We start from the raw sequence: 15,258 nt of genomic DNA on the forward strand, positions 1-15,258 counted from the left end.
GCACGCCAAGCGAAACTTGCTCGTGAGGAGGAGAGGGAAAGAAAGCTTGCAAAGGCTCGCGAGGCGCAAGAGGAGGACTCGGCCCGTGACAAGAAGGGGAAATGGCCTCGCTCTACTCAGTAGGGACTTCGGTTCGGTGCACTCGTCGTGAACTTGTGAGGGCATGTAAGATGTTGGTGAACTATTTTCTAGGGCAAGCTGCCATTTGTCATTTGTAATGAATGTGTCGTGAACCATGTCGTAGTTCGAATTGTCTTAAGTTATGAACTCGTCGGCATAAAATTTTTGTTTGTTCAAATTGTTGTGATGATGCAGTCATTGTAAGTATTATGATGTTCCGGTGAAATGAATGTGCTGTCAACTCTGTTTTTGCAGTAAACAACCGTGCAACGCCCAGAACAAAGGCGCTGCACTATAACTTGGTAATTTTCATGGATCGTCAGTGCTCAAAGCCTTCTGCGGCCCTATGGGCAGCCATGGCCAGTTAAGCAGCGCCTATGGGACGGGCGCTGCACTGTGAGGTGCAGCGCCTAGGCTTTGGGCGCTGCATAGTACAGTGCAGCGCCTGACTGTCAGGCGCTGCAGTGCTGTTAACTGCCAAACTGCAGAAACAGATTCCATTTTGGCAAATACAAATACTGAACAATTCAACTAAACAAAGACAACATCATTTAGGACAAATACTGAACAAAGACAACTAATAATTTGAACATCACATCTTTTAGGACAACACAAATACCACAATAGTAAGAGTTCACCAACATATAACATAACCCAACAAGTTCATCAACCTAACGAAACGGCTACAAGAGAGCACTTCCATAGTAACAAACACTAATGCCTTCCGCGTGTGTTCCTGGTGCCACGCCTGCAGGCAATCTTCTTCTTCCTGGATGGACGAGCCTCCTCTTCCTGCACTTCCTCCTCCGCCTCCGCCTCCGCCTCATGATCCAAGCTAGCCATCCGCGAGGTCCCTACGACCACCTTTGGGTTGCCTCTGTTGTCAAAGTCGTTGGGCGTGTACCGGCGTCTGGGCTGCCTAGGCTTGAACACATATGGGGACCGAAGTTGAGCGTCCGCCAAAGTTATGTCATCATCAAGCTCATCGCCCTATCACACAATCAAACAATATGGTGAAGACCAACATCGTAATCAAGTGAGAATCACATCTAAAGGATTAGTCATACCTCTTGGGTGACCGCACCCTCATCATCCTGATAAGCATATGAGGAACTCACATCGTCCCTCTGATGGTGAGATGAGGGGTCTGATGGTGTACCAGACCTAGAGGCAGATGGTTCATCAATTTCGGGATCACGGCAACCGAGAAGATTCGATAACCGCCTTAACTTCCTGGCCCGACGCTGTAACATGAACAAGTGTGGAAGATATGAAACTCCGCAACATAGACTACCTCTCATAGTGAATGCGATTTGTACCTTGAGGAATGCTCGTAGTGGACCATCATCATTGCCTTTTCCAACCGGTGTTTCCTCCAGAATAGACTGGCTCTCATCAGCTGCTTTCTTGATCTCGGTGCGCTGTGGATGAGAAAGAATGAACACGTTAGCCATTCAAACATGTGTAATACGGCCAATGGGAAAGTAAATAAGAAACACTTTACCACATAGTTAATCACCGGAACAGCAGGGACTCCGTGCCCTACCCTGACATCTCTGTTGTACTTCCCTTTTGATAGATCCTCAAAGTTTACGGGTTCTTCAAGAATATCCTCATTATATGCCGGCGGGCATATCTCAACTCGAGTATTTTCAAGAAGCCATCGTATGTAGTTATCAAAAGCAAGTGGACTATGCTCACGAAGCTTGGCGCGTGCACTGCTACGAGCTTCCTCCACACAAAGCTGGAAGCGGGTAACATACGAAGCATGATGCTTGTCCCAGTCCTTTATCTTCCGCTGCCTTCTCCTGTCCAACCTGCATGGTACAAAACCAAACATTAGCAAAATCAAGGAGTGACGATGCTTAGTCAATACGGTTCATGCTGTCTTACCTATGAAGTGCTTTGTACGTATCCACCCATTCCGGCGGGTGAGGCTGGAACAGACCAAACTGACGAGACACGCGATGTGGCAAATGAAACTCAACAACCCAGTTGCATATCAGTGGGCACCGCATACGCCAGAGATCCCTATCCCGCAAGCACATCGGGTTGATGGTAAACTCCAGGGTGTACCCAAGTCTGTCATCGGCGTCATATGGCTGCCATTCCACCTATGAAATAGGGCAACAATGCAAAATTGGTGAATTTTTTTTCAGGCAAACATGAGAAATGACTGAAGTAATGACCTCGTTACCTGCTCAGGCGTAATCGTGTCCAACTCGGCAACGTACTTCTGGTACATGAGATTGACATCGTTCGTCATCTCGGAAACCACATCCCACTTGTAAGCCCAAGTGGGGCGCAGTAATTCGTCATCTTCATCTTCATACCAAGGATTAAACCTGACGCTCTTCGGGCGTCCAACAGGAAGACGCTCCCAGCTCCATATAGAAAGTAGAAGCATATTACCACCAATGCCTGCACTATCTGTGATCCTGCAACACGCATCGTCCAGCTGCATATGAAAGAAAAACAATGTTAACTTGACAGCAAGCTTGCATTGCTAATGAAGAAATGAGTTGATCACAAAACAGACCAACTACCTGTCGGTACAAGTAGGCAAGAGTTGCTGAACCCCAGCTCCATTTGCTATCGAAGACGGTCAACGCCTTCAGCCACATCCATGGAGCGTTCTTGCCAGTGGAGTCAGGAAACAAAGTCCTCGACACAACATACCACAGGTAGACACGAGCATGTGTCTGGATCACGTCATCAGTGGCATCCGGAGGGCACATCGCAAAGTGAGTTTGAATCCATGTGAAAGAAGCTCCGGATGCTTTCCTTTCCTTCTTCTTCTTCTCTTCTCCCTCCTCTACATCAGCCTCAGCCTCGGTAGGAGCCATACCGATAAGAGCAATCATCTGCTCGTGCCACCCATCAGAATCGGTGCTCATACAGAGAGGCATCCCGTCGATAGCAAGACCGGTGATCAACGAGACATCCTCGAGCGTCACGGTCATCTCCCCAGTCCGAAGATGGAAACTATGCGTCTCCGGCCTCCACCGATCAGCAAGAGCGGACACCAGTGGAGCGTTCAGATTCGGCGTGGACCAGCTGACCAACTGAATCCACGGGAGTAGTCCTGCCTGCTTGATGTACGGTGTGTACTGCTCATCGTAAGGCATGGCAGGACCAGAGACCCCGTGATACCGAATCTTCAAAGGTTCAAGCTTCTGCAAAAAACAAGTAATGACAAATCTTAGGGCATGTAAATTTCAACTTAAGGCAAAATATTTAGATTACTCGTTATTACCATCTCCTTCTCGCGCATCATGTAGGTCCGGTGTTTCGTGTCATAGACATCGTCGAGAAGTCAAACCATCCTTACAGAGTTCAAACAATAAACATATATGAGTTCATCTTCATCTCAAATATCGCTATACACTAAACATCTAATATGTGTTCAATTACAAGAATCTCAACATCTCCTCACACAATGAATATGTCATATGTGTTCAAATAAACTCAACATCTAATATTTCAAATAAAATCAACATCTAATATATATCTAAAAAACAGATCATATATCTCTACAAAACTCAACATCTCATTGTTATCTATATAAATAGGCATCTCATATATATATATATATAAACAAAACAATCTAGGGTTTCACTAACAAGAACTATATATTGTGAACTAAGCAACAACACTACGGTACTACCACTATGACTACACATCCTAAATCAAGCAAATCAAGGGTTCCATCAAATCTTGGACAAATCTCTAAAATGGCAACAAATTTACGGAGGAAAAGAAAGGGAACGGAGGAGCTTACCTAGTAGGATGGATTGGAGATCGAATCCATGGATCAAATCTTCAGATCTGAGAGGGATGTGGGGGGGGGATTCGATGGGGGCGCCGCCGCTGCTCTCTGTCCAAAGAGCGGAGAGGGGGAAGAACTGCCTGGCCGGGCTGGGCCGATGCGCTTTAACTCACTGTGCAGCGCCCAAGAGCTAGGCGCTGCATATTACAAGTGTGGCGCCTAAGTCTGAGACGCTGCAGTGCTGTCTGTGGGGCCGCAACTGGACCAGGGCTGCCACGCTGGCACGAGGTGCGACGCCCAAGATAGAGGCGCTGCATAGTAGTGTGTGGCGCCCAGCTGTCGGGCGCCACACGAAAGGGTCAGCAGAGTGGATTTTTTTCGAAACGAGGTCAGTTTGTGATTTGATTTGGACCTCGGGTCAAATATGTGATTTCTGCCGCGGGTTAGGAAGACGTCCATCCATGTCTTCTAATAAAACAAAAAATCATAGGGACATGGTTTTCGGGGCCCATAGCATGTTTGCAGTTGGTGGCGGTAGCCGATGGGAAACTCTTTTCTTCAGGTGAAGATGAGAATCAGCAGCAGCTTCGTCGAATCATCCTAGCTATCTGACCGCGAGCGCGCACACACATGGGCACGGAGACACATTATCTTCACCCGCTGACCGTCAGTCGTCGCCCTCACTCCTTTTCTGCCCTTGAAACGATCGCGACGACTTGACGGGAGAGCCGGAGAGGGGGCGTCTATGGAGGGCGCACCATCCATGGGAAACTGGTGTAAAATGTGTATGTTTAGATTTTGATCGATACTCACGGTATGAGTCGTAAATGTTGAGAGTTCTTCGGGGGAATCCACGTCCCAACACCTGGGGGAATCGTGTCCGGCCGGTGGGCGGGGCTATAGCTCTATTGTCCGGCGATCAGATGACTAGCTATGTGTTTGTAGCTACACCGTTATAGGAGGTTTTGTTTTCAACTTATTTGATGCTTGATCTTTTCTTAAAGCATCTACAATCAGGATGGACAGATTTCACCCTCGAAACGCCCGCTTGCACGCCCAGGCGTGTTCAGTGGTACTTCCCGCACAATTGCCATTTTCTTCAGCCCACAATTACAAACCCCAAATCTTCTATCACTATTTCATACAAAAGCATGCAAACAACGTCGATCAAACAAATTAGCATAAAAGGCTTAGCATTTGCAATGGCGGACATCCACGTAGTTCTTACAAAATGACCCAAGCAGTTCACATTTTAACTAAATAGACTAAAATATAACGGAAATGCTAATGCCCACACGTGTGGTCGTTTACATCTCGCCCACACACATGGATCCACGTCCGTTTGTGGTTGCACGAATCTTGACATGTTTATGGTGCCACGTAGGACTGGACTGGTGTGTGGGCATTCATCTGGTCGCCCGCACGTCCGTTTTCACCATACGGAGGGACCGGTGTGTGGGCGTTTAGCAATTCGCCCACACGTCAGTTTTCACTCACTCACAGGGGTTGGTGTGTGGGCATTTTTCAGTTCGCCCACACTCCCGTCTCCTCTCCCACACCCAAAGCTGACAGTTGCCATGTGTTTTGCAGGGTACATGGAACTGCCATAGTGTGCTTGTAAGCAGATGACAACTCTCTCTTTTACCCGAACATGTCAGTTGCCATGTGTTTTGCAGGGTACATGGCAACTGCCCCAGTGTGCTTGTAAGCAGATGACAACTCTCTCTTTACCCAAACATGTTATTTTGCCATGTCTCTTTGTAGGGCTACACGACAACTGCCTAGTGTTAGTAGGTGGCAACTTCTAAAATTTTCAAATCATGACAACTGTAGTAAACCAGACCATACATGGCAACTGTAGTAAATCAGACCATACATGGCAACTGTCTAGTGTTAGTAGGTGGCAACCCGTAAAGTTTTCAAATCATGGCAACTATAGTAAACCAGATCATACATGGCAATAGCTGTAGTTGTCCAAAAATGACATCTGGCACTTGACCTGAGATGGCAACTGCGTTTGAGCAACCATGGCAACTGCAGTTAAAAGAACATGGAAGAGGATCCGGACCATGGCAACTGCGGGGCGCGTGGTGACTGTCACGTGGGGCGTGCGGGACCATGAGGTAGGAGGCCTGACGTACGGGCATGTGGGCGTTATCTATTTTGCCCACACGTAGGCATGTGAGAGGGACCGCGAGGAAAAAAGAGGCGTGTGGGCATTACTTGTTTTGCCCACACGTAGACATGTGAGCTGATCCTCTTAGACACCACACAACATGTGTGGGCAGACCCCTTATATGCCCACATGTGTGGGCGTTATCGGCGTCCAAATATAAACATAGAGCGGCTGGAGTTCACCACTCCCTCGCCGGCCGCTTCCCCTTGCGGTCTCAACAGCTGTTCGCGCCATAAGCATCCGCTATGGGCGGCGATTCGTCGTCTGTCGTCCCGCAATCGGAGTTAGAGGAGGACGGAGCCCAGCTCAGGAAGTCCTTCAAGCGATGGGCGGCACGTCTCTGCTACGCCGCGAGCCGACAACTCTCTCCTTTGCCACCTCCTTGTGCCTACTCACCTTGGCGGACTCTTCGAGCGCGTGATAGAGTGCTGCCACGTTCTCGCGACAAGAGCGGCAGGCGGTGGTCTCCGCGGAGGTGAACGAGCAGCGTATTGCGATGCGGAGTGCAGCTTCATCGTCTTCGGCGGGCGGCAACGGCTTGGGCGCAAATTTAGAGGACCCGCAGCCACTGTGCCTAGCTCCGCCCTGCGTCGTCGCCTTCATCGCCTGGCTATAGGCGCGACCTATCGTCTAGGCTGCAACGTTGATGGGCTTGGGGGTGCGGGCACCAACACCTAGCGGCTCTCCCAACCGGGGCTGGTGTTGGAGATCCAGGGTGGATCTTCTAATGCTGCTGCCTCACCGTGCACGACAGAGAGCGCACAGGGCGGCGCCAGGCTGTTGCGGAGGAGGAGCTCCCGCGCACGTCCATCCGCGAGTGCCGGAGCGCAATGCGGAGCGTGAGCTCCTCCGAGTCCGGCTCAAATGAGTTTGACGGGTCAAAGGAGGCGAGTCCCACCCAACTGATCCCGTTGGAGCCGGAATCGGAGCCAGCCATGGCGAAGAGGACGGTGAAGATGAAACGTGAGAGGGCGGAAGGGAGCAAAGAGGCGAGAGGGGTGAGGAAGCGGAGTGAGGTTTGAGCTAGGGTTTTGTCCATATCGGCTTTTTGTGGGGATGGTGGTGGGGCCAGGTGGGCCAGGCTAGCCGGAACTGATATGGAGGATATGTTTGGATGCGTTCGGGCCTCCTCATATCCATCCCAAACATGGGCTGGATATGAAGATTTCTGGACTGACCGGACAGGCCCGGTCAAAATAAAAGGACAGGTCGAGTGCCTTTTTTTTTTCTTTCTATTTTCTGTCCGGGCAGTGATTGGAATAGGTCCATTTCGAACAATCGTGTTGTAGATGCTCTTATTCGTTTGCATTCTTTTTATTCCGCAGTGTTTGCCTGCGTGCAAAAGAATGGCCGTCTGTGGCGCCCCCTTTGCCTCTAGGTGGCCTGTGGGCCTTTATTCATCCGCAGATTTTAGGGCGTTGGACGATGATGTGTTTTGGCTGTAAAACTTGGTTTCTCGAATAAATCTTCACCGGTGACATATTCCTTTTCTTAAACAAAGATGACTCAGCTAAATAAATCTTCACCGGTGACATATTCCTTTTTTTAAAATAAAAAAAAGATAACTCAGCTAAATGAATCTTCACCGGTGACAAGCTATATGGAGTAAAATCCGCCATCCATCGAAACAAAATATCCAGTAACATTTACGAGGAAAACCCTATAAATTTGATCATGGTTAAACAAGGGACCCAAATATCCAACGAAAGTCAGATTTTTAAGCATGCCAAATCGACTTTTTTTATGGCAAATTATGTTTGTCGAGGGTGGCAAGTTTAGCTGGCGAGCATGGCAAATCCGCCTGAGTTCATTTCTTTGCCAGGAAATTGCCTTGCTTGCCAACTATATTTCCCATCCCTCTACCAACATAAATTGCCACGATCTTTTTTCGATTTACCATGCCTAAAACATTACGTCAGATTTTTAGCATTTCCGTAAATAAGAGGTGCTTCATCCGGACCAGTGGAGTTTGATGGTAACATGACGATTATTTATTTTTACAGTTTCAAGCAAAAACAAGATGAAATGTTTCGAACTATCTTGAAACATCACTTGTAAAGAGGTTCTCCACATCTAAAAAGGAACTGAAATTTAAAAATTCTCAGAGTCGAGATGAGTGTCGGACCAAAACAAGAATGAACGGTGGAGATCTCACAAACTCCACTTAGATGGAAGATCATGTTCATATCCCAGCATGACTTCAGACATGGGATTTATATTAGGTCCCTTTATATTACCATCCCTACTTCCACACTCTTATGGTCAAACTGAAGTTCACAAAAAAGAGAGAGAACAGAAAAACTAGTACACGGTGTACTAGTACTACCTAGACATGTATATACGTATGTATCCATGGCTACATAGAAGATGTTTCCATCAAATATATAACCTCTCCTCGAGCCTGGACTGACCGGCCACGACGGAGCTCAACTAGCTCATCATCTTCTGCTCGTTCTTGAAGCGCTCTCGAACGGACAGTATGAAGGCCGCGGCCCTCTCGTCGACGTCACCGGCGGCGGCATAGGGGGCGCTCGCCCTCGCGTCGATGGAAGAAGGATACCTGGGCTGGTAGGCGTGAGCCGTAGTGACGCTCGGCGCAGGCTTGGCCTGCCCTTTGCCGGCGTACTTGGAGTACACCATAGCCACTTTCCCTTTGATCCCCCTGGCGCCGCTCTTCATGGTTCCCTCCATTGCACTGTGTTTGATTCTGCCTAAGTTTTGTTGCTGTGCACTTGTGTTGTGTGCGCGGTGCGCCTTGCTTTGCGATGCTGGAATGTGAAATGCCGAAGAGGTAGCTACCCTCTTTTATACTCGAATGACCAAGTGGTAGCTACTAGCTAGGAAGGCCATAGACATTCCATGTCACATCCTGGCATTTACTAGTAGATGCCAGTGGATAATGAACATGCGTGCACCCAACGAAATGTAGCTCTGGCAAAGTGAATCTGGGAGGTGTCACTGATAGGAGATTCCCATGCTTTCGGAGGGTCCAGTGGTAAGTGACACGAAGAGATGTAGTGAATCTTGTTTGTGGTCTGCATGATTGTATCTAGTGGGCCATGATAATATACGGTTGGTCCTGTGATAAAAATCCATGTATGCTCACATGCTTGCCAAGGTTCTTTGCCTCTCTCTCGCCCTTTCCAGATCAGAAAAAAAAAAGATCATCCCTTGGGATATCCAAATGTATTATCCTCGGCAGATTCCTAATTCCTCCCTATCCCTTTGGGCGGGAACGGACAAGATGACCGGAGCCAAGTGCAAGGTTAATTGGGCAACCATATGTCGGCCAAAGCATTTTGGAAAATTGGTGTACTCAACCTCGATAGGTTTGCTCGGGCATTGCGGTTACGTTGGCTTTGGTATGAGTGGAAGGTTCCGGCAAAGATTTGGGTGAGTTTGGGGAACCCCTGTGACATGGTGGACCTGAACCTCTTCTATGCCTTACCATCGTATCTATTAGCAATGGTGCCATTGCCCCTTTTTGGGATTCCCCTTGGCTCAATGGCAAGAAACTGAAGGACATTACCCCGCCATATACTTTTCCTCCTCGCAAACAATTGGAAAGTTAAGGAGGCCTTGACGGATGACGCTTGGATTCACAAGATTAAGCTCAATATGATCCTCACCATGGAGCACCTTAGGCACTTTGTCATGTTGTGGGAGCACATTCGCCACACCCACCTTCATGTGGATGCCACGAACGAGATGGTTTGGAAGCACTCGGCGAATGGGCATTATTCGCCGGCCTCGGCTTACAACGCGCAATTCATTGAATCTACTGGTACCACCTTCCGCTGCTACATCTGGGCGTCTGGGCTCCACCAAAGTTGATTTTTTTGCATGGCTTGCAACCCGTAATAGGATTTGGACGGCCGATAGGCCGGGTAAGAGGGGTTTGAAAGAACATTTGCTCCCTTGGTGGTTTTGGTAATTAATGAGAACATACATATTGTTGGACTAATAGTTTTACCTAGAATATTTCAGATAAGTTCAACAGCGACATGGCAAGGACATGAGGATGTGGACCCCTTCAAAATGCAAGGACATGGATTGGCAAAAGCTCAAGACTCTACATTTTTGGTTTAGTGATCCAAGATCACATTGAGTCCCTTAGGTAAGCCAATACTATTAAAAGGGGATGAGGTTGTTGCTCAAGTGCTTAATGATGTTGCTCCAAAAAACCCTCAATCACTTTCCCAAATCTATACAAACCCTAATTCATCATTTCGGTCCCACCGATATCTCTTACTCTAGACCCACCGAGATGATCCTTCTATTGCCACAACCAAAACCCTAACAAGTGGTTCCCCCCCACGTCGTCTCTGAGGCGACTCGGGCGGGCAACCCACCACGCCGCCACAGCCCCCTTCTCCAACCACCGCCCCTCGCCGTCGCCGGCAAAACAAAGTCGGGCAAAGCTCGGCGAAGGCTGGCGGCGGCGGGATCCGTTCCGCGCGCGCGTTTTCTCGTCCTGCTGTCCCCGCTCCTCATCTGCATCGGGGGCGGCCAGATCTGGTCCCTGCGTCCTCTGGCCCGCTTCCCCGGCGTTGGCCGGCGCTTCCTTCCTGTTCCGGGCGACGCTCGTGGCTGCGGGCTTCCGGCGCCCTCAGAGTGGCTCCGTGGCTGGCCTCGTGGCTGCTTCGGCCGCGTCTCCTCCCGCCATGGCCTACTGGCTGGAAAGATCCAAAACTGCCGCGTCTTCCGCATCCGCCGCCGCCTGTTCTTCCATCGCCGTGCTCCTCCGCGCTTGCCAAAACAAGGGTGGCGTCGTGGCTCCTGCGCTTGGGAGCCCTCCACCTCCCAGATCCCCCGGGTGGGTGTCGCTGTCTAGTGGCTTTTCCCGCAGGGGCTCCGCACCAGTGGTCCTCGCTGGTTGCTCGGCGTCAAGGGTGCCTGCCGGCGTCGCTGCCGGTTGGATTCACCTGGATCTGGGGCCGTCCAATCCCAGCGCTGCCCGGCGCTATTGGCGGCTGCTCTGCCTCTCTTCGGGGGGAGGATGTGACCGGGGGTTTGGGAGAAATCCATGGTCGGCCAGCTGCTGCTGGCCGGGGCAGCGGTGACGCTTCCCGCCGTTTCCATCTTGATGGCGCTGTCTTCATCCCCCGGTCTTGTGATGTTTAGAGTGTGCTTTGTGGAGTTCTATGCTTGGTGTTTCCCTTCGACTACGCCGGTGGCACACAGGCGTCGTGGCGTCGTCTCGGCCCGACGTGACCGTTCGAATGTACCCCATGACACAGGTGGTGTCGCGGCGTTGTGCAGTCTTGGTTGCCCAGTGCTTTTCGATTGCGTCGACGGTGCAGTGTCATGGCTTAGTCTCGGCTCGCCGCTGCAGTTCGAGCGCTCGAGGTGCCCCCCTGTTGTGATGTTTTGGTGTGCTTTGTGGAGTTCTATGCTTGGTGATGCCCTTCGGCTACACCAGTGGCACACAGGTGCTGTGGCGTCGTCTTGGCCCGGCGTAACCGTTCGAATGTACCCCACGACACAGGTGGTGTCGCGACGTTGTGCAGTCTTGGTTGCCCCGGTGCTTTCCGATTGCGTCGATGGTGCAGTGTCATGGTTTAGTCTCGGCTCGCCGCTGCAGTTCGAGCGCCGGTGGTGCCCCTTGCTGTGTTGTGTCCCCCCTCGCCATGTGTTGTTGGTGTGTTGTTTTGCTTTATTTATCCTCTATGTGCCCCTGTACTTCTGGTTCACTTGAGCCCTATCTTGTATTAGGCTGCAAAGCCTATAGGCAACAAATGAATACAATTCAGGTGGGGAGGATTTCTTCTCCCCCCCGGTGACATTAAAAAAAACCCTAACAATTGGTCTGACCGAAATGGTACTCGGTCCCACCGAGACGGCCTTGCCAAGCTTCTGTAATGAAGTCACTTCATTTCGGAATTACCGAGATGAATTGATCGGAATTACCAAGACGGGGCTTTGCCCTAGCTATTGCACTTCGGTCCCACCGAGTTGGTATAATCGGTCTCACCGAAAAGCCTAACGGTCAAGTCTTTTGCACTTGTCGGTCTCACCGAGATTATCATATCGGTGCCACCGAGTTGGGTCAAAAGCTTGTAACGGTTGGTTTTTGGTGCTGCCTATTTATACCCCTCCTCCACCACTTATTCGCTAACAGAGCCATCAGAACGAAACACAACTTCCGCCATTCATTTTCTGAGAGAGAATCACCTACTCTGGTGTTGAGATTAAGAGATTTCATTCCTACCATTTGAACCTTGATTTCTAGCCTCTTCAAGTTGCTTTCCACTCCAATCCTTCTCCTACCCAGGTCAAATATGTGTGAGAGAGATTGAGTGTTGAGGAGACTATCATTTGAAGCACAAGAGCAAGGAGTTCATCACCAACACAACATCTATTATATTTTGGAGAGAGGTGTCTCCTATATTGGTTAGGTGTCACTTGGGAGCCTCCAAGATCATGTGGAGTTGAACTAAAGAGTTTGTAAGGGCAAGGAGATCGCCTACTTCATGAAGATCTACCCGAGTGAGGCTAGTCCTTCGTGGACGGAAGCCATCATGGAATAGACAAGGTTACTTGTTCGCGGACCCTTTGTGGGTGGAGCCCTCCATGGACTCGCGCAACCATTAGCCTCTGTGGGTTGAAGTCTCCATCAACGTGGACGTAAGATAGTACCGCCTATCGGAACCATGCCAAAAATTATCGTGTCTTCATTGCGTTTGATCTTTCGACTCTACCCTTTACTTTCCCCACAATTGCATGATTTACTATTTCCACTACTCTATCTCTAGATATGCATGTGTAGAAAGTCTTGGTGTTATCTTAACGTGTGCCAAAATCTGCCTAAGTTTCAAGAAAACTAAAAGTTGCACCTTTGGTTAATTAGTTAAGTGTCTATTCACCCCCTAGACTTATCTTCTTCGATCCTACAGGGTTGTCAATAGGTGCAAGATAGTGGATCCCATATTTTATTCCAATGTCGCTTCACCATTAAGATTTGGAACCTCATCAAAGATTGGCTCGACCTCCATGTGATTGATGTGAAAACTTGGGGGCGTTGCACCTCTCTCTCGCATTGGTGGAGCAATATGTCTGAAAGCAACATCCCCAATAGGATGGCCATGGAATCCCTCACCATGCTAGTTAGTTGGAACATTTGGAATGAGAGAAACACTCATGTGTTCCATCACGAGTCAACACCAGCACCGATCATCTTTGACATCATCAAAAGGCAAGCTAGGCTATGAGTTACTGTGGGTGCAAAAAAATTGGGTAACATAATGCGAGGAAAGTAATGCCCTTTTGTAATCGTGGTGATGTGTAACAAACTCTATTCTATTTCTTAATTAATGGATGAGGCAAAGCTTATGCCTCCGTTCGAAAAAATACATCAACTCGTCGTGTAGTTCTTGTAAGTTCTGTACATGTATCTGTCTAATCCTTTACGCGTAGCAGTTGCATTACTTATAACTGAAAGGAAATATACCCTAGAGGCAATAATAAAGTTATTATTTATTTCCTCATATCATGATAAATGTTTATTATTCATGCTAGAATTGTATTAACCGGAAACATAATACATGTGTGAATACATAGACAAACATAGTGTCACTAGTATGCCTCTACTTGACTAGCTCGTTGATCAAAGATGGTTGTGTTTCCTAGCCATAGACATGAGTTGTCATTTGATTAACAGGATCACATCATTAGTAGAATGATGTGATTGACTTGACCCATTTTGTTAGCTTAGCACTTGATCGTTTTAGTTTACTGCTATTGCTTTCTTCGTGACTTATACATGTTCCTATGACTATGAGATTATGCAACTCCCGATTACCGGAGGAACACTTTGTGTGCTACCAAACATCACAATGTAACTGGGTGATTATAAAGGTGCTCTACAGGTGTCTCCGATGGTACTTGTTGAGTTGGCATAGATCAAGATTAGGATTTGTCACTCCGATTGTCGGAGAGGTATCTCTGGGCCCTCTCGATAATGCACATCACTATAAGCCTTGCAATCAATGCAACTAATGAGCTAGTTGTGGGATGCTGCATTAAAGAATGAGTAAAGAGACTTGCCGGTAAACCGACGATCGAATCTTGGGGAAGTAACATACCGATGACAAAGGGAACAAATGTATGTTGTTATGCGGTTTGACCGATAAAGATCTTCATAGAATATGTAGGAACCAATATGAGAATCTAGGTTCCGCTATTGGTTATTGATCGGAGACGTGTCTCGGTCATGTCTACATAGTTCTTGAACCCGTAGGGTCCGCATGCTTAAAGTTCTGTGATGATCAGTATTATGAGTTTATATGTTTTGATATATCGAAGGTAGTTCGGAGTCCTGAATATGACCACGGACATGACGAGGAGTCTCAAAATGGTCGAGACATAAAGATTGATATATTGGAAGCCTACATTTTGACATCGGAAGAGTTCCGGGTGAAATCGGGATTTTACTGGAGTGCTGGCGGGGTTACCGGAACCCCCCGGGGGCTTATGGGCCTTGTTGGGCTCTAGTGGAGAGAGAGAGGGGCCTTCCAGGGCAGGCCACGTGCCCCCTCCCCCTGTGGTCCGAATTGGACTAGGAAGGGGGGCGGCACCCCCTTTCCTTCTCCTTCTCCCCCTTCCTTTCCCCCTCCTAGTAGGAGTAGGAAAGAGGGGAGTCCTACTCCTACTAGGAGGAGGACTCCTCCAGGCGCGCCCTAGAGGGCCGGCCGGCCTCCCCCTTGCTCCTTTATATACGGGGGCAGGGGGCACCCTAGAACACACAAGTTGATCATTGATCTCTCCCCGCCGTGTGCGGTGCCCCCCTCCACCATAATCCACCTCGGTCATACTGTAGCGGTGCTTAGGAGAAGCCCTGCGATGGTAGCTTCATCAACATCGTCACCACACCGTCGTGCTGACGAAACTCTCCCTCGAGCTCTACTGGATCGTGAGTTTGCGGGACGTCACCAAGCTGAACGTGTGCTGAACATGGAGGTGCCGTACATTCGGTACTGAGGATCGGTCATCATGAAGACGTACGACTACATCAACCGTGTTGTCATAATGCTTCCACTTAACGGTCTACGAGGGTACGTGGACGACACTCTCCCCTCTCGTTGCTATGCACCACCATGATCTTGCGTGTGCGTAGGATTTTTTTTTGAAATTACTACGTTCCCCAACAGTGGGATCCGAGCCATGTTTATGCGTAGATGTTATAAGCACGAGT

General features: G+C 48.9%; 1 protein-coding gene across 1 annotated transcript; it reads right to left on the reverse strand.

Annotated features, from left to right (window-relative positions):
* Positions 1–782: 782 nt before the first annotated feature.
* On the reverse strand, positions 783–2,584 carry LOC125547148 (uncharacterized). Its single transcript, XM_087517032.1, has 6 exons — positions 2,318–2,584; positions 2,014–2,234; positions 1,625–1,937; positions 1,440–1,541; positions 1,188–1,364; positions 783–1,110 (listed from the first exon to the last, which is right to left on the reverse strand). The coding sequence occupies exons 1-6, from the start codon at positions 2,582–2,584 to the stop codon at positions 835–837; spliced, it is 1,356 nt and encodes a 451-aa protein (XP_087373158.1). The 3' UTR covers positions 783–834.
* Positions 2,585–15,258: the final 12,674 nt, after the last annotated feature.

The sequence above is a fragment of the Triticum urartu genome, chromosome 3A (assembly GCF_056163025.1).
Source record: "Triticum urartu cultivar PI428250 chromosome 3A, HENAU_Tu73, whole genome shotgun sequence".
NCBI lineage: Eukaryota > Viridiplantae > Streptophyta > Magnoliopsida > Poales > Poaceae > Triticum > Triticum urartu.

What these genes read in the sequence shown, in the direction of transcription:
- LOC125547148 (XM_087517032.1), bottom strand. Translation starts at nt 2,584, where the DNA reads ATGCAGCTGGACGATGCGTGTTGCAGGATCACAGATAGTGCAGGCATT. An exon ending in ACACGATTACGCCTGAGCAG is followed by an intron (nt 2,235 to 2,317) that starts GTAACGAGGTCA and finishes CCTATTTCATAG; the next exon opens with GTGGAATGGCAGCCATATGA. An exon ending in AGGGTGCGGTCACCCAAGAG is followed by an intron (nt 1,111 to 1,187) that starts GTATGACTAATC and finishes ATTGTGTGATAG; the next exon opens with GGCGATGAGCTTGATGATGA.